A 14,571-nucleotide genomic window follows, 5' to 3' on the forward strand; every position below is an offset into this window, starting at 1 on the left:
CCCCCCCATCCCTCCTTCCTTCTCTCCAGTCGCACTCATTTACATAGTAATCATTCCGAACTCTGCATGGGGGCTTCAGAAAGAGAAGGAGGAGGACTGAAAGAGAGAGCAAGAGGAAGAGAGAGAGAGGAGGAGGAGAAGGATAGGGAGATAGGTAAATAGATATGGAAAAGAGAGAAAGACTGATTTGTGAATGGAGGAGAGTAAAGAGATGTAGATGTACATCTACATAGGTACATTTATACGGTGCATGTATGTGTGTGTGTGTGTGTGTGTGTGTGTGTGTGTGTGTGTGTCTATGCAAGTATGCAAGCAAGATATATGTTGTGGTTTTGAATTCACATAAAGTCGTCATATAAACATGAGTTCCTTGTATGAATCTTCCTCTATACGGTTGGTGTGATACATTTATGAGTGTGTGTGTGTGTGTGTGTGTGTGTGTATTCATATCTGTGTGTGCGCGTGTGTGCGTGTCTCAGTGTAAGTGTGAGTGTGTGTTTGCTGTCGGCTTGTTTTTTGCCCTCGTTGATGAACGGATGAGGTTGTCCTGGCAACATGATGAGACGCAGATATGCAAATGAGGCTGGAGGGTGAGCTTGCACGCACACACACTGCGGTATGAGGAGAGCTCATTTCACACACACATCTTGCTGAGACTGCAGCACTAGACCACACACACACACACACACAAATGCGCACACACACACACACACACAGGCGTTAAAAAACACACAAATGCTGAAAAATGTCATAATTAAATGCATTTTCTTTTATCTTAGCATCATATATATTATATAACAGAAGCTATGTTCTGCATTTGAAAAGGATCTTGTCTCCTTCATCATCGGCCATGTTTGAATTTTCTTCTTCACCCTTTTCCCATTTCATCCAGCTCCCAATCCTGAAACTCTCTGCACCCCTCCTCTAACTCACCGGTTGGCCTGACCCGGGGCTGGAGCAGTAGATGGTGTACTTGCGGATGATTCCATTTGGCTTGTGGGGGGGTAACCAGGACACCACGACACTGCTGGCGGAGGAGGGCACAGCTTTGATGCCAGCTGGAGGTCCGGGGTCTGAATCATAAAGGGTAGAGATGAGGGAAATAAAGGGCAGAACAGTGTGAATCAGTTAAATCTCTCTGTGTGTATAATACACTGACTTAACAGCATTAAAGTTGTTCTGTAGCGCTGTTGGGGAGATTTGTCCATTTGTTACCATCGTTAGATGTTAAATGATGGCACATCCAACAAAAACTTGTCTTAATGGCTCAGTTGCTGGTACTCAATGCTTGGTCCTACTGTATTACAGGCAGTACAGCCTGGCTCTATTGGCTGTGTAGCTATAGCAGCTAGTTCACACTTTGAGTATCAGTACAGTTCTTCTCCAGTCCACCAAGAGAGACTTTGTAAAAACCATAAAGCAACATACTGTAGAGGCTAACATTCGAAAATAGAGGGTCAGTTTCAGGGACAGTGTCTGCAAATCCTGAATCATCTTATTTAATCTTATTAAAAAGTTTTCACCTTCTTTCCACACTAACACTCTGACAGTAATAATACACCTCACTGAAAAATAGTGGACTTACTGGAGAGTGCTTTTACTTTCCATTGTGTAATTTTTCTGATTTAGCTCCATTTTAAGCCAAAAGGCAAAATATTTCCTTGCATGCCTGCTATTCTCAGTCCTCTGTGAAAGTAAATTGAATATTTCTGGGTTCTGAACTGTTGGTCTAAGTAATTTGGCCTACCTCTTCAAAGTAATTTGATGTCCTCTATCTCTCTTTTCCTGTAATGAGCTCCTTTTGTCCTGCACCAGTACCTAACTGTGGATCAGCCTTATTCACTTATGTATCATTTTCCATACAGACAAGTCATTGTACACAATTGCTTATTCGACCAGTGACTCATTTGCATATAAAAAAGATACATGCCTACTCACAGCCATAGTTAGGTAAATTAATGAATGGAATTCTATTAATATCACATTCATAGTGTATGCCAGTACTTCTGTTAAGGGGTTAATCAACCATTACTTTAAGATAGAGTCTAATGTGTATTTTCTTGGTCTAAAATTGATGATCATAAACAACTATACATTCTGAAAATATTAGACAACATAAAGCAGTTTAAAATCAACATAAGTCTTAACAAACATAAAATCCACAAAGTTTCCATGTAAACCAAACACATACACATTTTAAAAGAGACCAAACGCTGTGACCCAATGGTGTGCAACTTTCCGAACTGAATCTCTGTCCTCCTTCTCACTTATGCTGAGTGTCTACTGTCTTTGTGTGTCTGAGAGACAGAGGCAGGGAAAGGCAGGCTGAGAACTGGCTGTTTGCACAATTGCACCGCAAACACTTTTCCATATGCCACAGACAGTAGTGAGGGCAAAGAGAGGGATGAGACCGAGTGAGACAGAGAACTCTGAACGTACGTGAAGAGGTTGCCCCTGGACACAGTGTCAACCCGCATCAGGGAAAAGAAGAGCTTCCCCCCTGATAAACGCACACACTCACGCACACGCACTCAAAGACTATAACACAACACACATACTCAAAGAGCTATTGCAGCGAGGCCAGCTCATAAAATGGAGATATACGTAGAGAGAGAAAGAGAATAAAGGCCCTTTCTGAAATGACACTTCTTAGAATCCCTGCTCTCCCTCTCTCTCTCTCTCTCCCTCATTTTCTCCATCTCCAGACGCCTGCCTCCTCTCCTGCCTGGCCCCAGGGAGGGAGAGGAGAGGCGGATACAGATGTAATCCACAGCCCGCCAGTGTAAGCACAAAATTAATTCTCTCTAAGCCACAAAGAATTAATCCCTCTCCTTGTGCTGGGTGCTGAGCTAGACTTGCACACAAACAATAGCACATGCACACACACATTCACACACACACACCAAAGCTAAGACATGTACACATGCAAACACACACTTAACAACACCCCCCCCACCACCACCACCACCGACACTTCCACAAATCCGCATGCACAGACCCACACCCTTAGGCTTTTAACCACACACACACACACACACACACACACACACACACACACACACACACACACACACTTTTTGGCTTCTTAATTCTCATTAGCACTGGTAATAGCACATCAGAGCGCAAAGAGGTTTTAATCAGCAACCTCAGCCTTAAAAAGAGCCCCCCCCCCACCCCCTCAACCCCCCCTCCACCACCACCCCTGGCTCGCTGCCTCCCACACACTGCAGCCCAAACCAAACCTTGGACCTGGACCAAAGATGTGGTCAAAGCGATGTTCATTGTTTGGTCACCTGTGTGTTAGTTAATAAGATCTACTACAATATGGACTCACAGTCTTCGCGAGTTTGTATATACAGGACGTTGCTGCGGACTCCGTCCCCGGCCTGGGTGTAGGCCAGAACCTGGATGCTGTAGTTGGTGAACTTCTCCAGGCCTCTGAGCTCCACCTGCTCTTTGGTGGTTGTGATGTTTTGCATTTCACCCCACTCTGAGAGACAAAAAAAAAAGAAAAAGAAAAGGAGGGATGTTTTTAGATGAAAGGACTGAGCTGTTATCAGACACGGTGTTGGCGTTAAGATGATCGACACACTCCGCTCACCTCCGTCGGGGAAGACGGCCCAAAACACGACGCGATATCCTTTCAAAACGCCGTGCAGTGTCATTCTTGGTGGCTCGGCCCATGTGATTACTGCCTCGTCCGATGTTACGGAAATGGCTCGTATGTTCTGCGGGGGCTGGCTGGGCACTGGAGGCAAAGGGAGTGAGAGAAAGAAGAGAAAAGGTCACATAAGTTATCTGAAACATGCATCTGCAGTGATCTAACTGGATGTATTTCACAGATTGATTCAATAGAAAAGGTCTGTCCACTGAAGGATGAAAAGATTCCTTTAGCCCTTTAAGCAGCTTCAAAGATGGAGAATGACTATTCAATTATATGAATGAATGAATGAATGAATGAATGATTATTCAGACTTGTGACAATATCGTATACACTATATTCTGTATTATTCTGCTCTAGCTTTTCTTTGTAGTTACATGATTTTTACACTGATTTTACATTTCCTCAAACTCATATCTTTGTAAAGTGTGATCTGGCTGTCTTCAGGAAAGGTTTAAAGGGTTTCTATTTATCTTTTATGTAGCTTTAACGTTGGGAAAAAATATCTTCACTATCATATACTGTGAGTTTTTAATTGAAGCTAAGTAAATGAAATATTCAAATCCAAGACTACATAACTACCATGGAGACTACTACATAAAGGCTTCACAGTTCTAACAAAATATACACAAATGTACAATATTTAGCTTGAAATATTTGGTATCCATGATTTTTCTGGTCTCTGCTACAGTCTAAATTAGTTTGTGGTAAACACAGAGCATGAGTTTGCACCGACTGGCTCAAAGCCTGGGGTTTAAGGGAATTGTATTTGTGAAAATTTAGATGATTTTTTTTTAAATTAATGCAAAGGCTGACACTGTCTCCTCCAAATAAGAACAGTTTAGACCAGCTAATTAATAAATAATTAATCAAACAAACCTTTGCTCAAACCCTAAAAGGCATTTCCATATCAAACCTGAAGTGAGTAAACAGGCTAGTGATAGATAAAAAGCCCGTGACATGCATCCAGCCTGGTGTATAGGAGCAGCTCTACAACCACCGTCTCTCTGTCTCTGTACAAGCCTCCCTCTGTCCCCAACAGCCCAGGTGTCTCTTCTGTTGGCTACCGCTGACCATTAGTCTTTCAGGCTAATGAATAACACACACTGTTGAAGATGAACAGAAGTCAACTTGTGAGAGAAGGAGGAGCAGGAAGAGAGGAAGAGAGCCGACTGAAAGACAGGGAGCAATGAAAGAGAGGGATTGGGCCAAGTCCACCAGGGAATTTCTCTGCAGCTGGTGAAGGGAGAGGAGGTGGGGAGCAGGACGGAGGAAGGGAGGGAGAGGAGAAAGGAGGATTAGAAAATCGGGGTTTTGCATGAATAAACCTTTAGGCTCTGAGCTTAAATAATGAGAAGGCATCAAAACACAGGCCAGTTCCTCCTTGCATAGTCACACCTTTACCACAGGAGTAATAAGAACTGAGAGAGGCTGTGAACAAAAAGGTGCCTCCAAATTGTCCGTATTGGGGTTTATGTAGGATTAAACAGATGAAGGGAAAAAGAAGAAAGTTTACTAAATCAGTGGCTGCTGATGTATAAAAGAACCTTACATAAATAAGTCCATAAGTTTGGAGGGGGGGGGGATGGGAATACAGGAACATAATGAAAGGCAGTTTTTGGACTGGGGCTACAGAGAGGAGGAGATGGGGGTGAGGGGCAGAGGAAGAAGGGAGGAAGGGAGGAAGAGAGTTAAAAGCAAGGGGAGCAAGGGAAGGGCAGAAAAAGATGAAAAGAGGGAGCAGAGAGACAATGCGCTCAGCTGTGGATAATTACAGCAGGAAGCTAGCAGAGGGAACAAGAGAGAGAGAGATGGACAGAGAGACAAGCTAATTATAATTATTTTTAGTATGCTTGTTATTATCACTATTATCATAATGGCCATCAATATCACTGTCGCCACGGTGACAGCCACAGGGAAGAATTGGAGGGCTCTGTCTGCTCTGGACCAATGGAGCTCAGCCAACTGTTCACTGGGTGGACAAGTATGTATGTGACGTGTGGGTCTGTGTTTGTGCGTTGTCTGTGTGTGTGTGTGTTTGTATTTGTTTGTGAAGGTGGAACTCAAGGCAAATGTGGATGACGTATGAAAGAGACTGAGAAAGATGGCATGTATTGGAAAAAAATGTTCAATAATAAAGACTAGAGAGAAAAGGTTGAGGTACAAGAAGGACAAAACTTACAAGGACTTCTTAAGAGAAGGGATCTTTTTGTGTTATTTTCAACTTGTTGTGTATTTCTTCTGCTCCTCATAGACCAAAAGTCAATTAATGCGGCTTACTTAGAATATACTGCTTTGTGAAAATTAATAAAAATCCTCTTGATTAGTAATTTAAAGCCACTTTAAAGATATCTGTTCCAAAAACAACCTGAAGTCCAATGGTCCATTGTCCTACTGCTTGACTGCTTTACCCTGCAAATTTCTGGTTTTATGTTTATGTTTTATGTTATGTGATCACTTGCAAAATGCAAATATTGTCAAAAACATTTCCCCTTTTGCAATACAAAATATGCATCTAGAAGATGACTTGTATCAATACTTGCACCAAGGAGGTGGTGGATGTCCCATTTGTCGGGTCTGTTAGTTACAGTAATAAAATTCCTCTTAATTTCTTTGCATGTTTGTAAATTTCAGTTTGTTTGGATGTATCTGGGTCAAGTTTTGTGTCCAAAAATGTTTTTCTTTTGATTGTTAGTCTGGGAGTTGTTCAGCCTGAATGAAAGATATCTGATGATCGCCTCTAATTAAGTGCATTTTCATGCTCACAACCAGATGCAGTGAAAACAAATCTAAATGTAGGAACTCTGCGGTCTGAGAAGGGGTTTTGTAGCTTTTTTTTCCGGTTCATGCATTCGCTCACTCAAGATTTAGCCCATCTGCCCCCTAGCCATCAGGATGCATGGCAAGCCGCAAGACCTCCACAAGTCTCGTTGCACATGGATTACCCAATGTGTACTGTGATCGCCCAATGATCACAGTACACATTCAGCTCTGTTGAATGTGTACTGTGTCTATGACACTATGTCTTTGAGAAAAAGAAAAAAAAACTAACATTTTGGTTCCTCCAGCCAACATTCATTCTTGTTGAGAGAATAGAGAGAAAGTAGTAATTTTAGGTTACAAAGCGTGGCATGATTTGACACAGATCAGACAGAGAAGAAGGAAAAAGAACAATGGCAACTGAAAAAAAGTGCAGAAACTGTGAATCAAAGCCAAAGCAGACAGAGGGTGGTATTTCACAGGACTGACAGTTTACTCTTCCACTGTAGCTATATAATGAACCCTGCTGTTTAACCTACTGACCTTATTGCGGCTGCTGATCGCTTGAGTAGTACACATTTGTTCTCATACTGTACACAGACAAAGAGGCAAAAAAAAATCTCATGCTCATATATTGAGCTATAAACTATGTATATGTTGACCCTCACCATCCTCCAGTGTTGTAGCATTGATCTCTGAGCTAGACGGCCCTGTGCCCGCTCTGTTGAAGGCCTGGACAACCACTCCATACTGGGCAAACTTCTTCAGGTTGTCCAGCGTGTAGACCTCGCTGTCACCAGTGGCCTTCATCTCCACAATGCTGTACTGGCCGTTACTGCCCGGGCTGTTCTCTCTGTAGCCGATCTGGTAACCCCGGATCACGCCGTTCTGCAGCTCTTTCCTGGGAGCCTAATGGATGAAATAAAGAAAGACAATACTCACATCAGACCCGTCTATTTATAGTCATACCAGCCGCAATGACTGGGTCACCAATATAATCAGGACAGAAAAATATTAGGTTACTTTGCAAGCAGCAAAACAGGATTAAGTGATGTACATTCAGAAGGCAAGTAGTTCTAGTCTAATGCTTTACCTTCCAGGTGACTCTGATGCTCTGAGAGGTCACAGGCTGCAGGATTACCTCCATGGGAGGACCATCAGGCTCTGCAGAGACAGAGACAAAAGGGTGTTGAAGGAATATTCTGTGGCATTCGTGTTTGACGTCTCATTATCCTCGACTATTCTCGTCCACAGTTTTCAGTGAAGTTTCTTCTCTCAGTTTCTCTCGAACAGACTTTAATACAGAATGCTTATTCAAGGACGGATGTCAGTGTCATCACAGATGCAGAGCGCTAAGTGCTGAATCACTCACATTTACATTGATAGATAGCAGTGCTCTCAAGATACTTACGTGCTTCTTCAGTGCTGATGGTGAGCTCCTTGCTGGCCTCGCTCTTTCCTATCGCATTGTAGGAGTACATGCGGATGCTGTAGACGGAGGCAGGGTGAAGGTCCACTATGTTGGCCTGGTTGTTGGTGGGGGAGATGTTTCGAGTGGCATGCTTCAGCTCCCAGGTATCTGAATAGTAGAAAAGATATATGAAGTCCTATTTTTTCACTCAAATTTTCCTATGAAATACAGTAGAATTCTTCAGAAATGTAGGATTTTGTATTTTGACAGTCCATTACATTCCTGTAGTGCTTCAAAAAAAAAAGAAAAGAAGCAGCAATGGCTTTGCTTTTTTATTCCACTGTTGGATTCACTTTCTATCTTCCTTTGTAGTAAACCGAGGAATACACTGTTCACTTACCTGTCTTGTTCTTATACTCAATATCGTAGGACGTAATGACACTGTTTCCATCAAATCTCTGTGTCCAGCGCAGATTCATACTACGATCCTTCACTTCTCGCACCTCCAGCTCTGGAGGGTCTGGGGGCTCTGAGGATTTAAAAGAGAGTTAGTGAGGGGATAAAGGCAGAGAAGGCAGCAGCAATAGAGACAACTTTGGATGGCAGGAGTGATGAGTGGGTTTGTTCAGCTCTTAGTAGTATGAAGAGGAGACGATACAGGTACATGAATTCGTGCAGGAATGGTTACCTTGCACAGTGAGCTGGATAAGGCCTCGTCCTTCTCCGTATGAGTTGATGGCATGACAGGAGAAGAAGACTGAATCCTCACGCTCCGCTGGCTTTAGCTGTAGGGAGAAAGGTAGAAAGAGAAATGTCAGAGAGACAAACAGCTCTATCTTTGTACAGGCAAAATGTGTGAAATACAGCTTTGTGATGGGGAGGTGTTTTTGCACACTACATTAATAAGAAAGGTGGAGTGTCCAGATTCCCTTTTTTTTTACACCATTTTTTCACAGACACGCTTGAAAAATGTCAAAAGTGAACTTTACCCAACACAGCTACTCTACACGCTATTTTTTCACCAAGCTCAGTCTGGACGTACTGTATATCTAAATATTCTTTCTGATTATGCTGATTACACCAGTAGGGAATTTTGAGTACAACTCTTATCAGTCATGATTAACTACCTACAGTATATATTATTATTATAATACAGAAAGTTCCAAGTGATGAGTTCCTCTACTTTTGAAAGAGGCACATTAGAAATGACAAATCTGCCCGTGTTACCGTGATTAAAATGTCGTGCAAAATACACATACAAGCCCTGTGCTCAGTTGCTTTTGCTTTTGCTCATTACATGATGTTCTCTTTACATCACAAAGCTCCTTCAGTTAGGTGCCACTTCTTCCCTGTGGGTCAGCTGTATGGACTGTTGCCATTTTCCCATGATTCTGGCTGATTTATCACCTGAAGTATTTTCTAATAGCAGTAGAGATGTTGGATGTGGCTGCCATGAATCATGACATGATGTGTTTTTAATATGTCCAGAAACATGGATTTAATTGAAAAAGAGATATCATCTTTTCTTGTCATCATATTTTTGGACATTGTGTTGCATGGATTATCAAATGTTCAGGACAGGGGGAGGCACACGGATTTTCAGCAGTTATTAGAACGGATGTGATTGGCCATGATTGATTACAGCCTTTCACGACTGATGTTTCGATACTGAAGTTAACCAAACAAAAAGTTGCAGTCACAGACACTCTGCTGTCAAGTCTGAACAACTACGTGCTCTACCGCATATAAGCGTCTGTTACCTTGAGCGTAGACAACACCTCGTCAGTCTTCTCATTGGGACTGGTGGTAATGGAGTACCGGGGGTTGCGGTCAGGGTCAATGACCGTGTCACCTCTTTCCCAGCGGATGATGATGGGCCATTCTCCCCTGGCTGTGCAGTTCAACTCCTTCATGTGCCCCTTCTTTGCCATGGTGGTGTTGGGGTGACTGGTGATCATCGCAGGGACTGAAAGGAGAAAGGAAATGGAGTGTGAGATGAGGGGGAATGGGAGGACAAATGAGGAGAAGCGGGGAGAAATGGTGACAGTAAACAGATTGATGAGAGGGATATTACGTAAATGACAGAGGCAGATAACAGAGGGACAAGGGGGGCGGAAAAGAAAGAAGTGGATAATAAGAAAGGTTTAAGTGAAGAGAGAGAACCAAGGGAAAGAGCGCAGTGGAGGAGAGGGGTAGGACGGCCAGCAGTTAAAAAGGTGGAGTTCGGAGTAGCCAAGTTCCATTGCAGTGGAGTAATGAAGAGCTATGGTCAATGAGGTAAAGTCAATAAACCTCCTCTCTCATTCTCCAATAGTTAACGCTGGGGTCTAGGTGAATGAAGAGGCAAAAACGATACACTCTACCTTTCGTGTACACTCCTTACACAAAATCACTTACACACTCAATCTTCTGTGGCCAACACACACACACAAATGCACGCACACACACAATATCGATCTGAGGAGGGTTCTGCTGTTTTGTTTTCATCACTTATTCATCTCACCCTCCCTCTCTTCCTCCCTCTCTGCTGAGCGAAACAGACAGAATTGAGGGAAGCAGAGGAGAGGAACGGTTCAATCAATAACACTAACACCAGGAGGAGAGGGAGAGAGAGAGAGAGCGACAGAGAAAGAGAGAGAGAGCGACAGAGAAAGAGAGAGAGAGCGAGGCAGCCCTGTGATAGAAGAACATGGTGAAACTAGTAGATGTATTTATGTGCTCTTGGTTATACGTACAGTATGTGTCTGAGAGAGCAAGAGGCAAAAGGTGCCAGAAATGTAATGTTAACATCTTTAGTTGTGAGTAAAATTGACATGCAAGGTCAGTGTATGACACGCTAAAAAGTCACATGACATCACAAAATACCCTGCTTGATGTTGACAATCTGTGTGTGTGTGTGTGTATATGCATGTACATTTTCCCTATTCATTTTTCTCTATGTTGCTCTTCTTTATTGTTTTGCTCTTATGTCCATGGTCACCTTTGCTCCACCAATTTATCACTGAGCATCTCTGTGTGTCTGTGTGTGTTCCTGTCCACAGAGCACAGGGAGAGTAGTGCGAGCTGGCTCATTGGTTTGACACAGTTAGTGAGTGTGTGTGTGTGTGTGTGTGTGTGTGTGTGTGTGTGTGTGCGTGTGTGTGTGCGTGTGTGTACAAAGACTGATAAATCAGGAGCACTGGACCATGGTAGATGGCCTCACTGCAGTCATCTACTCTGTGAAAAAGTCATACTCAGATAGATAGATAGATAGATAGATAGATAGATAGATAGATAGATAGATAGATAGATAGATAGATAGATAGATAGATAGATAGATAGATAGATAGATAGATAGATAGTAGATAGATAGATAGATAGATAGATAGATAGATAGATAGATAGATAGATAGATAGATAACCTACCAAAATACTACAGGGTAAAAAAGTTTTATAAGCAAAAGTGAATAAAATTATATTAGATTTATATAATATCTATTAGCCTGACTGTGTGTTAGCATACTCACTCTTAACAGTGAGAACCATGCTCTTGCTGATGTCGGAGCCCACCCCGTTGGAGGCCTGACAGAGGTAGAAGCCACGATCCTCTTCCAGGACATGTCTGATCAGCAGAGAGCCATTAGTCATGATCTGGATGCGGCCTGTCAGAGGTACAGGATGGTACTGCTGTGGGTTCCCAATACCCGCTGGACAGAAAGACAGAGACAGCAACAGGGACAGGTGATTACGTTATAGTTACAATAGCAGACAATTTACTTTGGACAGTTTGGACCTATGACTATTACGGTGGACAAAGAAAAGCAGACAGACACATCACAGTATAGAAAAAAGAATGAAAGATGGGTCCTGTACCTAGGGTCCCTTTGGCATGCTTCCACATGACCTTGGGAGGAGGGTATCCATCAACAGAACAGTTTAGGATCCCTGCCTTCCCATAGATCCCATCCTGGTTGTTGGGCTGCACCACAAACCGAGGAGGCACTAGAGGAGGAGCAAAGGAGAAGTGAATGAAAAGACAAAAAACACCTTACAGTACATATTAAATCTTTCCTGAGTGGCCCATAAACAGCTTGTCTGTCAATACATTACCACTGGCACAGCTGAACCACATAAGTGAAACATTTTTTCGATCCACTTTGGTCTGCTGGGGCAGAAGATGAATTCAGATTGCTTTTGTACTAGACTACTTAGTGTGGGGGCGGGGGGCAAAAACACACAGCTTATTGGTCCCTTTGTCTGTGAATGTCTGTGACTGACTGACTGACTCAACTGAAAGTTGAATTTCACCATTGGTCACCCATATGCAACACAAATACCCATGATTGTCCTCTGCTCTTTCAGAAATAATCGGTGCAACCACTTTCTACTGAAGGGGCATTTATAACCTGCAGTGTTACTGATGTTAGTGTTCAGGAGGGTTGTTCCATCTCCACACAGGATGTTTGGAGCTTTGATTGACCACCAGTTTCTTGGTCGCCTTTCTTTCCGAGGCCTTTTTCCCTGATTACTCTCAATTTCTGACTGATTGGGAGGCCAGCTTTAAGTATAGACCTGGCTGTTCCAAAACTTCTTCTATTAGAAAAATATGAAAGCCACAGGGCAATCGGGAACTTTTAGTGCAGCAGATTCTTTTGTAGTTTTCCCCAGATCTGTGCTTAGATACTGTACAATCCTGACTCTCAGCTTTACAGGAAGTTCCCTCATGGCTTAGTCTGATATGCATTGTCAGCTGTGAGACCAGACAAGACTATGCCTTTCAAAATAATAATGTCCAGTCAATTAAATTTACGACAGGTGGACTAGAAACATCTCAAAGATAATCATTTATTTTCCTATGAGAATGCAACATGAAAAAATATGGGAGGAAATTAAATAGGCTTTCTGTGGACACCAATCATGCATGACATTATGACCACCTGCTTAATATTGTGTTGGTCCCTGTTGCTGCCAAATACACAGCAAACTGTGATGCACTGTGTATTGTGACAGCTTTCTATCAGAACCAGAATGAACTTCTTCAGCAGTTTGAGCAACAGTAGCTGGTCAGTTGGGCGGGACCACAGGCCGATATTTTTGGGGCTTTTTATTGCCTTTTATCGATAGCACAGTTGAGAGAGAGACAGGAAATGGGGAGGCAAAGAGGGGGAATGACATGCAGGAAAGGGCTGCCCGATGTGGGATTTGAACCGGGGCCGCCTGCAGTGAGGACTGTCAGCCTCAACATGGGACGGCAGCTTCCTTGGACACCTTTGATAGATCCTGACCACTGCAGACCAAGAAGAAGCCACAGGAGCTGCAATTTTTCAGATGCTCTGACCCAGTTGTCTAGCCATCACAGTTTAGTCCTTTGTCAAAGTGGCTCAAATTCTTACAGTTTCCCATTTTTCCTGCTTCTAAACATCAGCTTTGAGGACAAAATGTTCACTTGCTGCCTAATATATCCCACCCACTAACAGGTGCCATGAAGTGTTATTCAGTGTTATTCCCTTCACCTGTGGTGATAATGTCATTCCTGATCGGCGTATCTGTGTTTGCTGGGGTCTCAAGTACAGTGCACCTGATCAGCTTTCACATAAGTGGCGCCTTCCTTACTGTATGTCAAAACTGTCTGACTGACTGTAATCAAATATATATACGTACGCTGCCTGTATATAAATAGACGTAGGCCTACGTGCTTGTTGACAACATTGTGACAGTTGTCATGGTTGCTGGGTAGTACAGAGCTTTTTTGCTGCCAGGAAAATGTTGTCAAAGTGTAGACCAACCTATACAAGAGCATTTATCTATGGACCTACTCACAATCTGTACTTTTAAATCATTGAGGCTTCAGGCACTTTAAAGAAACACACAATAAATCTGGGAAAGCTTTTACTTTAAATGTAGATAAGGTGTTTCAGTTTAAACAAAAAGAAGTAGCAATTTGTAACAATAATCAGTAAAAACGGACTGAAATTTGGTACATATAAAATGCAACAATTATCAAATAATCAATGCAGTCTACCTCTATTAAATATATACTGGTTGTCCCACCCACAACCGTCAGGTCATTTTTATTAGCTCCTGTAAATGAATGAGGGCACATCTGCTCCAGACACATCACTGAGGCATAGGAGAGAGTCTTAGTAATATTTAGCAGCCCACCTTGCTTGTTGAGATTTGATACAGTGTGACACCATCATTGTCAAGTTCTGCAGATTTTGCCATTCTGGTACATATTCAAGGCATACTTCTGGGTTCTCAGTGGTTAAGGAAACTGGTGGAGGATCAATCTTCTTTGGCTCATATGGACTTGTCTTTCTACTTTGACTGGGCCCAGCCTTCTCCACTTAAAGCCTTAATGGCTGCTTAAGGCTGGTTTCAGTCTTATTAGACCTCTTGGTTTAAACTTCAATGTGCACAGGAATGTGCATAAGACAAGTAGACTACAGCAACAGCAACTAGCGCTCTAGAGGAGCTATGGTGTGAACAGAAAGTTCTCAGTCCTCTTTTAAGTGAACTCTCAGTGTGAACTCAAAAAGAACTGAGTCCCTTATCTGTCAGTCAACTTTTTGGTCAACTCAGAGGTTGGCTCTTTTGAAAAGCACTAGATGTGGAAAAATATAATATTCTGTCTACCCAAACTTTCCCAGAGACTGATCATTTTACAAGTGCATAGTACAGTATTAGTCCTTAACTTGTGTTTGGTGATTTAGTAATACAAAATCTGGATTTTAGCGGACGCAGAGCAGCAGCTTGGAAA

The 14,571-nt window shown here is 42.6% G+C and overlaps 1 protein-coding gene across 1 annotated transcript in view; it reads right to left on the reverse strand.

Moving 5' to 3' along the window:
• Window positions 1-14,571, reverse strand: part of dscaml1 (Down syndrome cell adhesion molecule like 1) — a 99,727-nt gene that overhangs the window by 12,489 nt on the left and 72,667 nt on the right. The window contains exons 11-21 of the mRNA XM_085796462.1: window positions 11,685-11,813; window positions 11,339-11,518; window positions 9,593-9,798; window positions 8,521-8,617; window positions 8,233-8,361; window positions 7,833-8,000; window positions 7,515-7,585; window positions 7,090-7,330; window positions 3,602-3,748; window positions 3,335-3,490; window positions 934-1,073 (exon numbers count right to left, since the gene is read on the reverse strand). Of these exons, the coding sequence (XP_085652588.1) occupies window positions 934-1,073; window positions 3,335-3,490; window positions 3,602-3,748; window positions 7,090-7,330; window positions 7,515-7,585; window positions 7,833-8,000; window positions 8,233-8,361; window positions 8,521-8,617; window positions 9,593-9,798; window positions 11,339-11,518; window positions 11,685-11,813 (1,664 nt within the window). The remainder of the gene's footprint in view (window positions 1-933; window positions 1,074-3,334; window positions 3,491-3,601; window positions 3,749-7,089; window positions 7,331-7,514; window positions 7,586-7,832; window positions 8,001-8,232; window positions 8,362-8,520; window positions 8,618-9,592; window positions 9,799-11,338; window positions 11,519-11,684; window positions 11,814-14,571) is intronic.

The sequence above is a fragment of the Trachurus japonicus genome, chromosome 13 (assembly GCF_045865225.1).
Source record: "Trachurus japonicus isolate A0001 chromosome 13, Traja_1.0".
Lineage (NCBI taxonomy): Eukaryota > Metazoa > Chordata > Actinopteri > Carangiformes > Carangidae > Trachurus > Trachurus japonicus.